This window comes from Dermacentor andersoni, chromosome 3 (genome assembly GCF_023375885.2).
Source record: "Dermacentor andersoni chromosome 3, qqDerAnde1_hic_scaffold, whole genome shotgun sequence".
In the NCBI taxonomy this organism is placed as follows: Eukaryota; Metazoa; Arthropoda; class Arachnida; order Ixodida; family Ixodidae; genus Dermacentor; species Dermacentor andersoni.
In genome coordinates this window covers 137116983-137135930 of record NC_092816.1, presented here as the reverse complement: position 1 = coordinate 137135930, position 18948 = coordinate 137116983, and the positions used below count along the sequence as shown (strand labels likewise).

Below are 18948 nucleotides of genomic sequence, written 5' to 3'. Positions count from 1 at the left end.
TGATTCTGCCACCTCTCTTTCTCTATTTATTTATTTTTTCATTCTGGGGGGGGGGGGGTGCTTTCGCGAATATTTCTGGCGGCACCTCCCGAGAGCTGGAAGTGAGAATGTGCCGACGCGATTAATGGAATTCTAAAGCTCCATTAATCAACACTTTCTTTCCCGCAGTACTCTTGTACTCCTTTGCATAACATGCGTGCGTTTTTCTTTTCGGTCCTTCGAGCCGATCGATGGTTCTCGCGGCGCGACTCTCTGTGCGGGTTGGCTTTCGTGCGCGTTCTGCCGTATTTCTTTGCTTCTCCCGCTGGCCACTGATCCAATGCAGCGCACTGAACGCGTGGTTTCGGTGTCGGTGGAGTGACTCCTTTTCATGCGTGAGCGACTTGTTGCAAGGGTTGCAAGGAAAGTTTGGCGTTCTTGCGATGAAATTACGGTTCATGGGTTGAATTCACGAAGCGATTCGTTCGTAAGTGCAATTTTCCTTCGGGCCGCCGTATGTCCGACGTTACTGTTGGTTCTAGCGAGCGGTTCGTGTGATCAGTCTCAGCTAATACTTCGTTTGTTTGTCTATTTAAATACTGGATCAGAGACCAAGCTTAAAAGGACATTAAAGAATAACACTAACCTAAGTTTTAGACTAGTAAAGTGTTACTTCGAAATTCTGTTCACGATTATTTGACAAGGCATAGTTGATAAATAGGCAGAGAAATTAAGGACCACACTTCGTTCAGTTTTGCGCCCATATTGGCGAGCCCCTACGTCAGTGTGACGTCAAGGATACGACGTATTTTTTTTAATGATTTGATTGTTATAGACGAGAACATGCTCTCAAACCTTGCTAAGTTGAGTGTGTACAGTTCCTGCTGAACAGAACTTGGTTGTTCTAATTAGCGATCAAAAATTAGAGACGCGAGCACGTGCCGTGAACACAAAGTGACGCAATTGGAAGCTCATTCGAAAAATTTAGGCTGGCGTCGCCACCCGCTTTCCTCTTTTGCGTCCTTTGTTGATCGCCAAACCCCCTCTCGCAGTTAGACTGAGCGTCTGCCTATTTCAGAAGCGTGTTCTCTTTTTTTTTTTTTCACTACAGCTAAACTGAATGTTCTTCATCAGGGTCCGTATGGTACATGCCATCGCATCTGTGCTTTACTTGAACACCGTCACCCTGTGAAGTAAAGTTGACGGACAAGGTAAAAAAATGAAAATAAAATAAATTTGTGCTCCAATGCGCGCTGTAAAGGTGGTTGGCGGGAGCTGCGATATCAGCTGATCCGATAGATTAATGTGATGTACCCTTGAACGATTGAGCAATGCACTACAGGCAGCAATGATTGAGAGCAAAACAAATATATTCGCACTGCTCTTCAGGCGCCCTAAGTGTGTGTTTCTTGCATTGTGCAGGAACCGCTGACTCAGCCTAGCGTGAGCACGACGCCTTTGTGTATATTGACGTTGATGTTCCCGTCGTCGCTCATTGTGTTCACGCTGCTGTTCGGGAGTCCTAGCTATGCGTGGCCTTCCCATATCGCTATCACAATACAAATGAAATCATTTGCTAGGCGTTATCTTCTATTATGTATGAGAGTGTAGTGACGTCATTGCGTGCTTCGTGTGCTGCAGTTACCGCTTCCCGGCAAGTGCAGCTTATGCAAACGCAATCTTTACCGGGAAACGCATACGGTGCGTATACGCATACGAACGCTGCGTGCTTCGCATTGTTAGAACGCGCATTATCATCGATCATGTGCTTTTGACACTAGTTTCGTGCTTTTTATTATTGAAACGAATACTGGGGTGCCTCTTGCATGCGTAATTCCAATGGAGATAAGCTCTTATCGCTTCAATTCGTGGAATGTTTTTCTGTGGACTGTTATGTCGACGGAGACGAAAAAATCCCGAGATCCGAGTCATATACAGCTTCGCTGTAAAGTGTGCAGCAAAAGTAACAGGTCTTAAGAGGCCCAGGTATTAGTCACCCAGAGCACCTACGTTTTGCTGCTGAAGGCGAAGTCGCGGGTTCGTTTCCTGTTATCGGACGCCTCGTTCCGGTGTGAGTGGACCGCATAAATGCCCGTGGGATCCTTGTATTCGAGAACGTTGAGGCATTCTACGTGTCCAAAATTATTTTGTAGCCACCATCTCCATCCCCTCCTCAGTTACAGCGTTTTAACAGAGGTGCAGGTGTAACTTTGTGATGTTTTGCTGTTATTGTTGTTGTTAATTGTTAAGATCATCAAATCGAAGCGCAAGCCGACATGAGTCCAACGTAAGTGGCTCTGTGAGGGAGTACACTGAAACGCAGCGTAAAGATACCTTTCTACCAGCGCCGCTGTCATAGCTATGTCTAGAGTAGATGTCTGTTTTGGCACGTTTATTAACTTTGCTAAAACGATCAATCGTCGTCTTTGCAGATACTGAGCGCATGCCACTCAATGTACTCGAGTGCGTGAAAAGCTATCCGGCTCACCGTCAGAACAGGAGAAACGAAAGAAACAACGAAAAAGGAATGAAAAAAAAAAAACGGGATGTGAAAAGCCGGCGGTGCCTCTAACAACGTTGTTTCGCTGAGCTCGTGAGACGCTGCCACTCGGCAGCCCAACTCTGCCCCCACCCACGTTCTGCAATCCTACCCGCTCATCTTGTCCTCGGGGCGCAGGGGTACGCTCCCGTGGAGTGGTTCTTCGTTAAGCAACGACACCGCCGCTTCTCCTCCGTGCATCTTGTCCTCCGACTTGCCGCGCAGTCTCCCGCAGAGTACGCAGGAGGGGGTGGGCTTCGCCGTGTAACGCCGGGTCGTTATGGGCGGCTTCCCCAAGGGGTCGGATGCTGGAAGCCCGATGGCTTGTTGAGACGCAGCCAGGGGCCAGAGTTTCGGGTTGAGTGCGACATCCCCTTTGCCCTAGCTGGTCGTCTCTTTTTCCCAACGCGAACTGTGAAGTGGTTGACTACACGTTTGGGCCTCCCTGGCTACGAGAATATTTGGAAACTGCTTGGCTTTTCGAGGTGATCGCGGTGGTTGTAATGTTAATTGTGTTGCGTCAGGCGATAGATTAGCCGCGGCTACCAGTGTAAAGCAGTTCCTCCACGAGAGTTTCTCTCTTTTCCTGGCACCCACAAAAGTTGATCGTCACTTCACTGTCTCTATCTATGCCGCAAGGCAAGCCTCACGAGAAACAAAACAAGAAAATGAGTGTCACGCAAGAATACGGCCACTGTGTTGTAATACAAAGCCATACAATTTTGTGCGCGAACATTCCTCCCGAGGTTTCTGTGAGGCACACTGGACCAGAACCCGGGTCTCTCTGACAGTCCAAATAAAGTTTCATTCTCTTCTCTTCCCCTCCTCCCCATTCTTTTTTCCATCGTGGGATGCGGCGTTATTCCTTTTTTCGTCGTGCTCCGATTTCACAACTCGTGTGTGCGTAACAGCGGATGTGCCAACGCTCCTCGCTTCCGATGGGAAGTCCACCGCGATGAGCAAACACCAGAGTGCGCTGAGTGTAGAGTAGTTTCGGTTTGCCACGAGCCTCTTATTTCTTCACCCTTCGTTTCAAATTAGATTTCACGACGACGGGCACCAGCGTTCGAGGCGAACTCGACTCGACGAATCCGAAGAAAGAAAAAGAAAAGCAGGTCTTAGCGCTTTGGCAGACCTCGGCGGCAAAACGTGCGCGCAAAATGTAAAGGGAGAGGGTTGGGGAGGTGGCTCGTGGCATTGCGCACATCTGTGCTCCCGCTGTTGCCTGTCTCCGTCGGTCGCCTTCAAATCCCAAACTCGGCGTTGTTTGCTTCGCGGTCTGTTGCGAAATCATGGCGGCCTGTCCTGCGTTCCTTGCGTTTTCGTTTTCCTTTTCCATTTCTTTTTCGCCACGTTTGTTTGGTTCGTCGCCAGTCCACTATCGATCGTTTCGTGCGCGCAGCCCTCTACTAACTAAATATACTTTGATGGACAGCGCGAAAGTTCGCTGTGCGCCGTGACGAAAGCGGGGCTGGTTTCGCGTCGTCCGATGTTTGTAGTTCTTATCTTAAGCCGATGTAGTACAAGCGCGTCACTTATTCCACAGCGCAAAACTTTGCAGTTGTCTCTATTAATGACCATGTTGAGTTTCTCTTCCTTTCTTTCTTTCGTTTAGTTTGTTCACTGCGTCCAGCGCACATCTGTTCCCGTTATTTCTCAATCTCGCCAAAACCTGAAACAAGATTAGTAACCGGGTCTGAACGCGCCTGTTGTGTGTTCCCCCTATGGCGACACTCGCAGATGTGTACTACGCGCGCATTCTCTATCTTTCCCCATCCTCCAAACGTACCGCTTTTTGTTCATTTCTTGTGTGTCTTTAAGTCAGTATTTTCTTCTCCAGCGCACGCGCACGCAGGCGGCACGTGCGTATTCTGCGCAGTGGCTGTTTGCTCTTCGGGCGTCGACGCGTTCGAGTCGGCCGCCGGCATCAGCGAGCCCAGAGCGCGCGCGCGCGCCGAGTTTCGCCGTCGCCACGCTCTAATTCGGTTACGGCGAGAACGACGACGAAACCCGCTCTGGTGCAGCAAGCGCGGGCCTCCGCGCTTCCACATTGCCCGTCGTCGCGCTCGCAGTCTCTCCACTGACACCGCTGCCACGCCCCCCCCCCCCCCATCCCCCCCCCCCCCGCGTACTGCTCGACAAGACACTCGCGTCGTCACCCTTGCCTGCGGTATAGGTGCGATGGGGCTTCGACCGCGGTGCCGTTTAGTTTTTTGTTTTATTGCGATCGCAACTATACGGACACTCAAGGCGCACATCTGCCGTCGGCGTCGCAGTGAGGTTCCGTATTAGGTCCAAGGTCGATAATATCGTCGCCGCGCGGCGTGTGCTGCATGCGCCAGTGATGGCGCGCGAGGGTGAGCCGGCGATCGCGGCTCAATCTCGGGCACGTGTCCGAACAAATCGGGGAGCAAGCGCGCCACCTTCCGTCGCGCGCAACGCTTCGGGGGGAGGTTTGGGAGGGGGTGCGAGATACTGTCCTGCCGGACAGTATCTTCAAAGCCATCTGCTACGGGTGCAGAGTCCATGCTACGCTGTGTTTTCACTGCTTATGTAGTTCGCGTTGATGCGAGCAGCAGCACGAAGGTCAATTCGCTCGCTGCTGCTGCCGCGTTTCCTCACTGCAGCGTTTTGATAGCGAGTTTCCACGGTCATTGAGTGAGATATGTTCATGTTAGCTTGTGTGTGCGTGACATCGCGCTTTTTAAGTTAGTGTGCCTACGTTTGCAAGTTTATACGGCCGATGCGACTACTATCCTTACTTTGTATAGTTGTCCACTAATTTCATTTCCCAATCGACGCTTCGCCTTTCGGGCGAAACTGCGACTTTTTTTTTCTTCACCAAAGATTTTCAGCTCTACCACATTTCGGTTTAACCGTATACTCGCCGTATGTTATAAGGGCTCTGCCTTCCGTAATTTTCCGTTCTGCAGTGCAGGCAGGTTTACCTTATACGCCAAGGCGTTTTTCCGTGCGGTTTTACATAGTTGTTGGTTGCTGGTCTGTCTGTTTCTGGCGATTGCAAGCGAGACTTCGGGGGCGCCTTCGTCGTCCGCTTTTGATACCGGTAGAATATGACTCGAAGTGGTCCTCGTTTATAGTTCGTTTACTACGATGCTCGTATTGCGCGCCACAATTGTGTGCCACAGCCATGCGGGTTGACCGCGGTGTCGTTCGGTTCACTCGCGCTTATGTACTGGAAAGTCTGTCCAACATTAGGATCAACGCAACTGGCGAAGCCGTGGTTTCCGAGGGCGCTGGCGCAACCATTCTCTGGGGAACACCGCTGTGGCTGAACGGGCACTTTCCGGTGGCGGCGGAAGTATGAGTACATGAGTGCTTTTTTTTTTTTTTTCATTCCACGTCCATCGACGAGCCCCCTGTACGCACGCTGGACGTTAAAACTACACCAGGTCCCGAGCCTCTCGGTCTGCTGAGCGCCTGTCACAGCCCCTACTTGCACATTTTCGACGTAGATCTTCGCAGCTGCGAACATCGCCTCTCGATGCCTGTCCAAATCGTCGCGCAATTTTGCGAGCATTTGCGGTGTTCTTTCACGCTCGGAAAAACTTTTATGTAGCGCGCATTGAGCAACAGAAATCTGTATCGGGAGTTTTCATGTGGCTCTACAATTTTCTCATTGATACTTTTCATCCAATTATATTTGATAGGTTGATTGATTAATTAAGACTAATTATTTAATTAGGCGGAATGAAAAATATCTGAGTATCTCCGAGCGACGGCAGGCAACATTGCCTTGGTTCTGTCCTTTTACGGGGCATGCGCATAGTTTTAAACTCCGGCTAAAGTTAGCTGGGACACACTGTGTATATTTCTTAGCGCGTGCATTAAAACGTTCCTGCTTTTCCGTTCGGGTATATGAGCTGCGCCGTTCTCGCTTCATTTGTCATAGAAGAGCAGCAACGCTAATGCTGCTCCATGCCATTGGCAGAAACCGGCATTTCCGCTTTTCGGGACTGTTTCTCTTTTCTTTTTTCTTTCCGTTTTTTTTTTTAACCCTTCCATATTTATTTGCAGTCTTTCTGCGCCGTTGTCCAGGTCGCTGCATCCGCACTCGCCCGCGCCCTTATCTTCGTTCCCCTTAACGACTCTGCAGCCTGCGATTGCAAGCCAGACTTTGGGGCGTCTTCGTTCATTTTTGATACCGATGCAATGGCCCCGAACTTCGTCCTCGTTCGCTCCGCGCACCATGCGATGCCCCGGTCCCATCTCGATCAATTTCTGCGCCATGTAGCATCGGCGAAGTCTCGTCCATCATCGCCAAAGGCATCGCTGAAACTTTCCACAATGGCCTGTGTTATATACATATACGCTGGCTATTTCTCCGTAGTTGTCGTTTCGTTGTTTTTTTTTCTCTCTGTCCTTTACTGGTCTTGTCACTTTATCTTTCTCTCTCTCTCTCTCTCTCTTATCTTTCCAGCCATATCCTCCATCCATGCCTCTCGCTTTACCTGCTCCGTGGCCGTTACTTTCGTTCGTTACTAATATCTGCACCGTTCGAAAGAACTGCTCATTCGACCTACGACTCGTACGTCGTCGATGGTTGCTTTATTCAGCGGCAGTTGGTCGCAAATGTTGGTTGCTTCACGTGCGCGAGGTAACGGTATACTCGTGTGGCACGACTTCAACCCGCTGTTATCAACAAGACCGCTGCGTTTGTGTACAAAAGCAGCAGGGTGCGTATAGTAACGTTGTTCGTCAGTCAAGGTATATGGATGAGGCAAAGCGTTTGTTCTAAGTGCAACCGCTCGCATTTGTTTACAGCTCGACGAGTGCGCGCTTCCTTTATTTCGCCTCTCTCGTGTTTCGTTGCCTTAGCCTGCATCGCACTCTCTCTCCCTCTTTTCACGTGCCCTTAGTACACAGTTGTTTACTTCGACGCCGCGACTTATTGCGGCTGCATGCTATTAGTGACACCGCGGTCGTTGTCTTCATCTTTTCGTGCGCCAAACTGACGGCGTCGCGTCTCCTGACGTCGTTGCAGGCCACTAGCTTGTATCCGGAGCGTCGGAGTCTATACGATTATCGCTGTCTACTGACTTCGAAGCATGAAGTTGTAGCTAGGTTGCCTGTATACGCCAGTGTGGCCAGCACCTTGCAAAGGAATAGGTGCACGATTACATTTGAACAACTGTTACAGCTGGGGTGCGTGAGTGAATCACTTTCGCTAAAGCTTCGCATTTTTCAAGGGTGCGCGGCCGCGCCACTGCACAGTGTGGTGTCCGCGTTTCAGACATTTCCGGCGAAGTCGAGCCACTGCCCTCAAGCCCAACAGCGGGACGCGCGTGTATGTACCACGACGCTTTCCCCGTCGTATTCGCTGCCATTAGTCGCCTCTGCTGTGGATGTATGTACCCGCTAATAGGCCGTATCCACGCTGGAGCTATATATGCCGTGTCTGCAGGGTCCTGCCAACGATTCACCGCCGTCGGAAGTATCAATCTTGGGGCCCGTGTACTCCCCCTCCATGCACTGCCTCGCGGGCCGGTATGGGCTTTTTCGTTTACGACGTTCGCTCTTCTCTTCGGTCCTCTTCCTATTCTTCCGCCTCCAGGTTCCTGTATATGTCTGCCGCATCGCTGTCCCCGGGTCGACAGCGACTAGAAAGCAAGAAACAGGAACGACCGCAGAAGGAGGGTGCTACGGGCGAGCAGCCGCTGTTAAACGGTAGCGTGATGTAGACTGGTGCCCCGGAAGCGTACTTCTGAACCGTTATGGTGGCGCCGGCCTTTTTTTATGGTCGCTGCTTCTGGTGGTCTTCCGGTGGTGATGCGGGGGATGTCTTCCTTTGTTCCCCGCTTCCTTATATATGCGTACGTCGGCGCTATAGAGCGGCTGTATCTTTCTTTCTCTACATTCTTCTTCTTCCCCTTTTCGTGCATTTCAGCCTCGCCGAATTTTCGTCCGGTAGTGCGTTTCGTCTCCCTGCCGCAGAATTGGCAGCCCGTAAGCGGACCCGTTTCGGTGTGATGACCGCTATAAGCCCGTTGTATTATACGTGTATTATTGCACTGCTACGCGGCGTGCGTCTGACATCTGTGCGGTGCCGCTGTGTGACTGCGGACTGGCTTGTCGGTCGCCGACTCCAGTGTTGTCTCTGCATGTCCAAGGCTCGAAAGACAATTTCTTCCTTGCTTGCTTGCTTGCTTGCTTTTCGCGTAGTATGTGTGTTCGGGTCCCTTTGTGTCCAACGCAAGAAGCTGCATTTGTCTTGATTAACGTTTCACCGAATACATCCAGGCGTCGATGTTCACGTGGAAATTTAGTGGTTATGTAATACGAAAGTATACCGCAAGTTCAGGTGTGTTATATTTGCCACCCTGTATGGGTAATTCGAGGGGGCAAGCTCGGGAAAGCGTGAACAAATAATAGGTGCTGTACGCGCGCGTTGCTTATGCTGAGAACAGTTACGTCGGAGACTTGCACGACGCCCTCTCTGACTGTCGTGTCCCCTGTCCCTCGGCAGCTTTTCCATCTGCCGCCATCGCTGGCCTACGATATCTAAGCCGATATGGCGACTAGTGCTAATCTGCGCAATGTGTTTGACCTTTAATAATTTACTATTATTCACTTATTGTTGTTTGTTAGCTTATCATCATTGTAATGTACCCCGCTACATTAATACCATCTGTGCACATGTAGTGATCTTAATACATAAATATAGCAAATAAATAAGTACATAAATAAGTATGGTGCATGTGGAAAATCCGAATAAAGAGATAAATGTTGCGTTTGTTCGCGAGTCCGGGGCGCCTTTCTGCCTTTTTATTTCGCCTGTTCGCATTGCGTGGTTCCGACTCGGAAAAACGAAAGAAGCAAATGGAACCCTCTGAAGTGCCTGATTGTCTTCCTGCGGCTTTCAATCTCCCTTGCCGCAACCGAATATATGAACGTGACGCAGGCATATTTATCTATAGCGATAAAGCACAAGACGTATGGTGTGCCCCTGCGTAAGCTCAGCGTACCTCCGATTCCGCAATATCCTGCGGCCGTACCACTTCGCGTCCGAGCCGAGTCCCGTTTACATTTCTGCGCGCGTAATAGTACTTGCGGTTGTGGCTCCGTGACGCGGAGCATTTGCCGGCGCACCCTAGGGAAGTTGAGAAGGTATGTCCTTCTTTAGACCGACACACTACGGCAGAGACAAAGTTCAGTTCACTTCTGAAGGGAGTTTCGACCTTTCTTTTTCCTGTTTCTTTTCTAACGCCATCGCGCGTGCGGGCTGCAACGTTTATATAAAAGCAGCCTCCGTCACAAGTGCAAAAGGGCTTCTTCGTGCAACAGCCGAGCTGTCGGCCGAGTTTTGAGCTGGCGCTGTTCAGAGCCCGGGCACCCAGTGACTGCACTGCGGGAGATGGATCGCTTCGCTCTGGAGCTGTCCACCGGACCGCGCGGTGCCGTCGTGCTCTGCTCTTGTGCGCCGCCGCTGTGTTCCGTCATGCGGCTGGGCGCCTGTCAGAGCGCCTGCATGCAGGGAACGCTTTTACGCTCACCTATACGTTTTCCCTGTTTCGCCCCGTTAAAAATCTGCACGTGTCTGTGTGCGTGTGTGTGCGTGTGTGCGTGCGTGTGTGTGTGTGTGTGTGCGTACGCGCGCGCGAGCGCCTGTTTCGTTCTTTGTTTGCTGTGATGACTATCTGCTTCTCAATAGCTTCGCCGCTCTTCGCACTGTGCTTCTGAGGCGCCACTCGCGCTATCACTGTTGTGGTGTTAGCAGCGTCCGCTTCTAGAGTATACAGTACGGTCCGCTGTTTAGCATATCAAGTTTAGCGTGTCATTAGCTAACAGGAAAAAAAGGTGGTCGACGTGACGCGTTACTTAGACCTTTAACATTATGTTGTTGTTGTTGTTGTTATTATTGTTGTTGAGGCATTCCAGTCGGAAGTGAGTTGTGATGGATTCCCTTCAACAGTGAAGCGAACTGTACACGCAACCCTGTTGATAGTGTGCATATCCCACTTATATGTGCCATTAGAGTAGACTGCGGGCGATTCTTGTATGCGACTCTCCTTGCGCCATAACCCAGAGCCCGCGGCAGCTTCAGAGATTTGGAGCGATAGTTCCGCTTGCTTAGCAGGCTGTAGAAAGGCTTAACGATGCGACAGCAGACACTGCGCAGTTCTAACTATGATAAGAATTCGTCGCTCTGCACTTTCGACATAGGTTGAGGTGTACCTTTATCGATCGCGCAAGTGAGATGGCCTCCGATTGCTAGCAGAAAGGTGAATCGATGTAAAAATACGGCGTTGTTGGCTGCTATTTCGGAAGAGCGGTCGTCCCACATCGGAAGTTTATGGTTTAGGCCCCCTTTCACGAATCACGTCGACTTGTTTCGGGTTTCCCCACGTTCGCCTTCGATCTGGCCGCGGCCCACTAGTGCGCGCGAGCGAGCGTATCGTGCTTTCTCAACACATTGGAGCTGCGTCTCTGTGTAACCCCTGTCTGCGACATACGGTGGTTGCCGACAAAGGAGAATATTTAAAGAAAACAGGAAGAGAAAAGGCTGAAGACGAAAGAGAGGGTTTACAAAACACTCGCCCGCTATATGTCGAAGGAATCTGCCCGACCGTTCACTGAATTTCGCCTGCCTGTTCCCAAGGCGCAGCGCGCAGTCTTTGCAGAAAACTAAAATATAGAACCGTCGAAGACGCCTTGTGGTTTGCCTGCGTACTCTTGGCTCCGCCAGCTGCTCACGACATCCGACTCCTTATATGGCGGCGTCTGCGTAAGCTCGAGAGAGCACAGTCGAGTCGCTTGTCAGTATTAAATCCAGTCGCCGGGCTGTAAACACTATTTGAACTCTAGCGGGGGCGGACCGAAGGAATGCAGGGGTGGGTTTGATTAACCCGCCTGCTAGGGAGCGTTGACTCGCTGGACCCGCTTCGCAAAATGCACGTAAAAGCGATGAGTCGGTCGGGTTCAGCCCGACTTCTGATGCGCTGTCATTTAAAGGCACACATAACGCGCTCTGGCTCTTGGGAAACGTTAAAGAGCCCCGGAACTACTTTTTATCGAAGTCTAGAAATGTGTTGGAACTTAAAATAGACTACTTCAGAAATATTTTGCCGCGAAAAGTACTTCAATGCCTTCAGCAGAAGCGGAGTCATTGACAATCAAACGCGCCCTTCGCGGTGCTTCCGCTCCTTCTTCATTAGAGAATTTTAGTGCATCCGGTATTCCGGCAAGCGCGGGTGGTTTGCCGGATGAGCGGGGGCGTAAACGTGAGCGGCCACATTGGTGGCGCCAGCTGGTGGTGCAAAGCTGAGCCACACAAACACAGACCCAATTACTATATTCTGCTTAGCCGCTGGTGTAAATTTTCGACAGCAGCGTAATCGTGTTTACAATTACTCCGCTGCCGTAACTTTGCACCAGCAGCGAAGCAGAACGTAGTAGGTTACTGCAATTTTAGAAATGTGTTTGTCTGGTTGAGCTCTGCGCCACCAGGCGGCTGCACCGCCTCGGTCGCTAACGCTTGCGCTCCCGCGGATACGGCAATCCGCCCAAACCACATCCGTTTGCCGGAATAGCGGGCAAGCTAAAAGTTCCTAATGACTTGCACTGCAAATGCTACGGCGCAGTGGGGCGTACATGTCCACAACGCTCCATCTGCTGAACGTCGGCGCGGCGCGCAGTTCAAATTTGATTTTGGGTGTTCACGTAGACGCCGTAGTTTCCGGTTTTGGCGCCTGCTGCGCGCCATCCGCGGTTGTTCTCAGTGAGCCGCCGTGCGTTCAGCCAGCGGACTCGTCGCGCCACCCCGCGGCGGCCGCGGTATCTACGCTACCTAGCAGACTGCAGCTACACGCAAGTGTTCTGCCTATGTGCAGCGTTTGCTCTGGGCACGACAGGGCATCGGCGTGCTTGTCTCCAGTCTGGCCGTGGTGCAGACCGCGGCTTTGTCTTGCACCAGCTTGACTGACGGATAGTAGCCGCATCCAACTTGCGCATTTTGAAGCGAAGTCTGCCAAGGCGTCTGACCGGGAGTGGCCACAGTGCCGAGTGAGCACGCGCTAGCAAGCGTTCGAGGCTAGTTGAGTGTTCAAAACGAGTCGAATTTAGCTAGTCCCGTAGGCCACAACGCCGATAAGCAGGGTGGCCAAAGTAATAATTCCTACTTGGGCGGCCGCGACCGAGCGCCGAGTAACAGTAGGGAGAAGCGCACTGATCCAGGCACCCTTCTTGATTAATGTCGGCTATTGGCCACCAGCAGCCGCGTATGGGAATCTGCTATTTTACGAAATAAAGCGCCCAGAAAAGAGTGAGGAGCAGGCGTCTGTTGAAAAGGGAACGCTAGAGAAAAAGGTGGATTCGCGCTCCGCTTGCGAGCTCTACGTGGCGCGCACGACTGGAACATTTGGCTGAGGGGTTCACAGCACCGTATGCTATCCGCTGTCTTTCTTCACCATACCCAAGGGGTGGTTCGGGATCCCTGTAAACTAAATAACAAAAAAAAAAAATCAGCAGACACGATTAAGGCAGCTTACGCGTGGGAATGCGAAAGCATTTTAATCGCTTAGGTGAAATGTTTGCGATTGGTGTTTTCAACATGCATTCACGTTCTTTCTGGTGAATCGGTGCGTGCGTGCGTGCGTGCGTGCGTGTGTGCGTGTGTGCGTGTGTGCGTGTGTGTGTGTGTGTGTGTGTGTGCGTGTGTGTGTGTGTGCGTGCGTGCGTGCGTGCGTGCGTGCGTGCGTGCGTGCGTGCGTGTGCGCGCTCTTGCTTGCTTGTTCTTGCTTGCTTGCGTATACGTTGGCCACAGGCTGGAAACATTCGGACCATTTTGGTGCCGAACGATGACCTTTATTTTGTCCCTGATGGTAGGTCTGTTGTGAATACGTCGTCTTTGTTTTGTGTCCCCGTGCTTCCTCTTCTGAGGCGTGCTTCCGTGGGCGACCGCGTTTCACAGCTGCTGCTGAGGTAGACGCTTCGGAGCGCATCGCAGTAGGCGCAGCACCGATGAAATCAGAAGAGCAAGTGACGCGCCGGAGGCAGCGACGTGACGTGTGCAATGACGCACGCACTGGGCACAACTTTAGTATCAACCATACCCATGGAGCCACCGTGGCGTCGGGGAAGCGCGATCGTCTCGCTCCCCGGAGGCACGGGTTCGATTCCCACCGAAGCCGAAATTTACCTGATATTAATTAATTAAAATCAGGTGAAGAGTAAATTAATGTCTGGCCGCATTAATTTACTTCGTTTGCAAAAGCTGCCTGACAACTTTGACGTCAATGCGAGCATTCCTTGACTTTTTTTCTTTTTCTTTTTTTTTTTCTGTTCGCGCCGGCGGCCATTTTTGGTACCGTCTCTAGCTCACGCCGGCGACGACAGCGCCGGATTTTCGCGTAATAGGGCATATAATGCTTTTTGATTAAAATCAGCTAAGGGACAAAAACATCCCGCTTTCATTATGAAATAAAGAAAAGACCGTGCTCCAGTACGTAGAGTCTTCTCCCTGATGAAGGCTGCAATCTTTCATCCAAAATTTATACCCGTACTCACGCCAAGATTACGCACGCAGCGTACTCGCGTCAGCTGCAAAGGCGCGCTCCCGTGCGTTGAAGCAGAAGTTTGGATGCTTTGTTGCGGAGAGGGTTGATTTATGACTCGGCGCGAAGCTGCCGCCAGCCCCACGCTGGTCAAGAGTGCGGCTCGGCCGCGCAGGTTGCCTGCATAGCGGGCAAGTGCTGCTTCAGGTGCAACGGGCATGTTTCTCGTAACGGTGCGGTTTATCTTTGCTCCTTCTCTCTCTTTCTTTGCGTTTAACCGCGCAAAGACGCTTTTGTAAACCTATGTGCGTGAGTTGTTCGCGTGGTTTCGCTAAGCAAACGGAAGTGAGCGCTTGAAATGACGTGCGTATGAAGGAAGAGCGACGGACAACTAATCAGAACAGAGGCGCGGCACTCTCGCGTTCTAAGCGCACGTTGAGACGGCAACGAGCCTGTCTTTTTTTCTTATTATTATTTATTGTCCGGCCATTCTCATCGTATATTCCAATCATCGGCGCTCTCGGATACGTATAAAACGTCTAAGGAGCGAACGAACGAAGGAACAGTAGCCCCGGGGTCGACCACCTGTGGCTCGCCCGGCCTCCCCCCCCCCGAGTGTGTGTGCCTAATGGAAATTCGCCGCTCGGCCGCGAGCCAGCATCGTGGTTCGCGTGCGCGACGGCGATCAATGGTGTGCGTAGCCCAGAGTGCCCATGCCACCACCGCGAGGGCTGCACGTATTTTTAAAACAACTTGCTCGCCTCGCGGCGCCTTTTCCCGCCGATCGCGGGAGAGGGTCAGGATCGGAGTCGACGAAAGGGTGGTGCGAGGGCGGCCCGATCCTTTATCGCGCTTCTTTCTCGTTTGTTCTAAATTAGGCACGCCCGCCGCGGTGGCGGTATGTCTCCACTTTGCCGAGGTGCGCGCTTCCCGGGTCACGAAACCACCAGAAGCTCGAGACGGATCTTTGGCACTGCGTGCGCGTGTGCCAGGGCCGTTGAACTTTAAAGAAGTCTCACTTGAAAGTTTTTCGCAGCGGCTATATCTGCAATGCCGCAACGGAGACGCCCGTAAAGGTGTATTCCTTGCACAGCTGTCGTGGTAGCTGTCTGTTCGTTAGCGCGATGCTGCACGCACAAGTACGGGCCTTACTCTAAGAAGGCTCCTGTTCCGATATTCCTAACGGGGGAAGGGGGGGTGGACTAAAGCCACGAAAGACTGTATACTGAGTGTTAAAAATGGTGTTTAACTGAGCTAGTTGGTTCATTCTTCGATGATCGTAGCAGCAGAACTTAAGGGACACAGACACAGAAAGAACGAATAGACGTGGATGCAACTGCTGCAGTTGCGTCCACGTCTATCCGTTCTTTCTGTGTCCTTGTTCAAGTTCTGCTGCCACAATCCCCGATGTATACTGAGGTTTGGTTGCATCGCAAAGAACACGAGGTGGTCAAAATTATATTCAACTTCATTTTCTTAGAGTACCCTATAATTGGTCCGGAGCCTTCGGCATCCTTCACAAGCGTAGGAGTTATCAACGTTATTCCAGTCATTTGTGCAGGTAAAAACTCACGCGTGGGTTACCAGTCAACGTATATCCCAAGCATACAAAGCAAGAGGGAACACTACTACCCTCCGGTAAGGGTTCTCTGTCCGTACCGCGTGACGGAACGCGGCGAGGCTGTTTGCATGGTTATCGTAATGTAGGTGGTTTGGTCCTACCCCTTCTTGAGTATGCCCTAAAGGGCGCGATGTTATAGTTACTGAGCGTGAATACGGGATTCGCCAAAATTCGCCGTTTTCACCGAGGACGCCAGACTCTCGGTAAATGCTTTCGGATTCGGGACTCGTTATTTATTTGGCGCACAGTCGGATTACATTCGAAACCTTCTTTGCTTAGTAGCGGTCCGTCCCTGCTGAAAAAACAATGTAATAAAACCGCAAGGCTGAGTAGGAGCTGTCCAGTTATTCATTGGTAATGTAAGTATCTAGGCGTATAGCTACCCCCGTATGCTTTCGTAGTTCAAAACAGATCACCAAATACCACGCAGTGATACAGCCCTCAGTCTAGACTGGAATACATTCGTCGCTTATGGCGCAGTCACTGCAAGGGATCAGGTTTTCCGAAACGGCTCAGTTCCTAATACCAGCGCAGTTCTTTTTCTTCTTTTTTTCTCTATATTATTTGTGTGAGCATGCGCGCGTGGGCGTGTTTGTCGGGGGGGGGGGGTAGGGGGGGCAGTACACAAGACCCGGAGAAGAAACGTCTCACCGTCTAGGGAAGAATCGTGAAGGCGGCGCTGGGACAGGCCTCCCCCGGAAACGAGGGACACGGCTTCCCTAGCTCCGCACGGGGGAAATGGGAAAACTTTAGGGAACGGGCGTGCGGGCGCTAGCGGCTGGCTGTGGACTGCGGGAAGGAACGGAGGGGAGTGTTCTTGCCCGGGACCGAAGGTCATTGTCCTCTCCCGCTCGTTGTGCTTCGCACGATGGTCGCGCGAGCGCACCGATCGCTTGTCGGAGCTTTTAGAAAAAGAAGGAAGTAAGAGCGCGCGGGGGTTGGTTGGTGTGCAGTATGTCGCGCGCTGCCTGTTGTGATGATGTCGTCACATATGTATTCGAGCGGCGTCGGAGGAGGTTTGCAGGCCACTTGTTCGCGCCCGCCGCACTTCATAGGATAAAGCGTGCCGCTCCGACGTCGCACATGAGCCCGTTTTTGAACGCTGGATGATGTGTACGGCACTTTGATACGCCCGTTACTTTTTAACCCCACCTGATTAATGTTGCGCATTGTTATTCCCTCTATACGTCTCCCCGTTTCTCCACTGTTCCTTTGTCTCAGGCAAGACTTGGTCGTCTCGCCCGCTGCGATGATGCGAGTTGGTCTGAGGATTACCTGTTTCTTTTTGTTTTTGTTGTTTCTGCTTTCGCTTTCAATTGCATTTCACGGGCGACTGTTAGAAGTAACGGTACATAATATACAACTGAAGAAAAGGAAAGGATGTTGGACATATGGCTAACAGCCGTAGGAGGAGTCTTGAAGGAAAACTTTGACCTTTCTGAGTTGGTCACTACGTGGTCGCTTGGCTTGGCCGGTATTATACTTCCTGAGCACGGCAACCCTGCTGACCTTTGCATTCCCTCTACAATATGGACGCTGACAGAAGACTGAAAAGAAGACGGGGCTTTATGAAGGCGGTTTTATTTATTTATTTATTTATTTATTTATTTATTTATTTATTTATTTATTTATTTATTTATTTATTTTATTTACTGTACAGGTTGTTCGAAAGAGTTATATATTATGGGCAGGCGAAATCTTCAATGTTCCTGATCTTTGCTCAGCGTCAACTGCATACTCTGGTGACTCCGTGCTCGCTTAGGTTCGGATGTAAGAACAGTAAGAAAAGTTAATTTAACTTAACTGCATTGCGCTAGCAAGTTTTCTGGAAATAACAGTCGAAAAGCTTCTAAGGCCTTTCACATGGAAAAGATGTGATCATGTTTACTGTTTTGTTTGTCTTGCATTTCTTATTCATCTTAACCTGACACTTTTTGCTGTTGAATACAGGAAGCAGCTTTCCTTGGCAGTTAAAGTCAGTTAAAGGTGAGGGCCAGGATGAACGATTCTATTCCAATGCTATTCCTTTTCGTTCTTAGTATGTGGTCCTAGCGACGCTCCACCTTCGTTATCAGCAGCATCGGGCCGCCATGTGCGCTGGATGATAAGAATAGAATCGAACCAAGCGCAAGCAGTACAGACATTATACCGGCTCTGTTTTTGTTTGTGCCTTTTTCTTGCCTGTGTCAAGTCTCATCGAGCAGTTCGTATCAACACTTCACGCAAACGAAACTCGCATACGGGCTCCGCCGCAAGGTGACTCGTCTTGGGGGGAAGCCCGAGACGCTTGTGCACTGCGGAGAAGCTAGCGTGGGAGAATTTGGGTCTCGCGTGGGATGCCAGGTGGTGGTTTGGTGCCAGGGGGTTTTATGGCGCAAGGGTGAGGCATGGCCAAAGAGGGCCGAAAAATCGTATTGTGCAGTCGCCGTATCGATGGAAACGGCGCGTAGAGCCGAGCTGACATCCCCGCGTGCTCCGAACGATGCGCAGGTGTTCGCCTTCATCTGCGGCCTGATCGTGATCCTGCTGATGATCCTGTGCCTGGCCTCGTCCAACTGGCTCATCGCGCACAAGTTCCGCCAGGGTCTCTGGGAGCAGTGCGTGGAGGAGGACGCGCCGCTCCCGCTGCCCTTCGGCCTGAACGTCAAGCCCGGCTGCTACGTGGCGCGCACCGTCGCCTACATCCAGGCGGCCGCCGCCCTCTGCGTCATCACGCTCCTGTGCGATATCGCCGCCACCGTCATGACCGGCTGCGGCCTGTGCAGCAAGAACCCCGTGCGCAAGTACCTCATGTACAGGCTCGCCTTCTACGTCATGGTCTGCGCACGTGAGTATTACTGTGCCCCTACTCCTCCGCGCCCTCGTACAAGTGCAAAAGCATGACAGCATCGGTAGTCCTCGATATACCTTCTTTATTATCCACCTTCTGTCCTGTCTCCTGTTCTCGCTACCTGTCCTTCACTACGGTTTCCCCAGCCCCCTCTACTGCCCATCACTCGGGTGTTAGCCGTTATGTTAGACAGGTACTGTGCTGTCATCTGGAATTTTTCTTCATTTACTCCTTTTCAGCATTTGTATAATAAAACAACCAAGTAACCCCAAGTACCCAGTGCTTTGAGTTGGTGTTGCCATAAGGTTGGTAATGGAGCTGAGCATTGTAATTGGCTAAAGAAAGTGCAAGCCTTTCTTTACCAACATAGCCTTTGTTAAAAAAGTATAGATGCTCTATCACACGCAACTGGAGTGCACTCGGGGGCACTGCAGTGGATCTCCTATGCTGTGCATGAGCAAATCCT

General features: G+C 51.3%; 1 protein-coding gene across 2 annotated transcripts in view; it reads left to right on the top strand.

The window, feature by feature from the left end:
* The window catches only part of LOC126525178 (transmembrane protein 47), a 110627-nt gene that overhangs the window by 80048 nt on the left and 11631 nt on the right, over nucleotides 1–18948 (top strand). For both annotated transcript variants that reach the window (XM_050173231.3, XM_050173230.3), the window contains one exon: nucleotides 18143–18479. In XM_050173231.3, the coding sequence (XP_050029188.1) occupies nucleotides 18143–18479 (337 nt within the window). The remainder of the gene's footprint in view (nucleotides 1–18142; nucleotides 18480–18948) is intronic.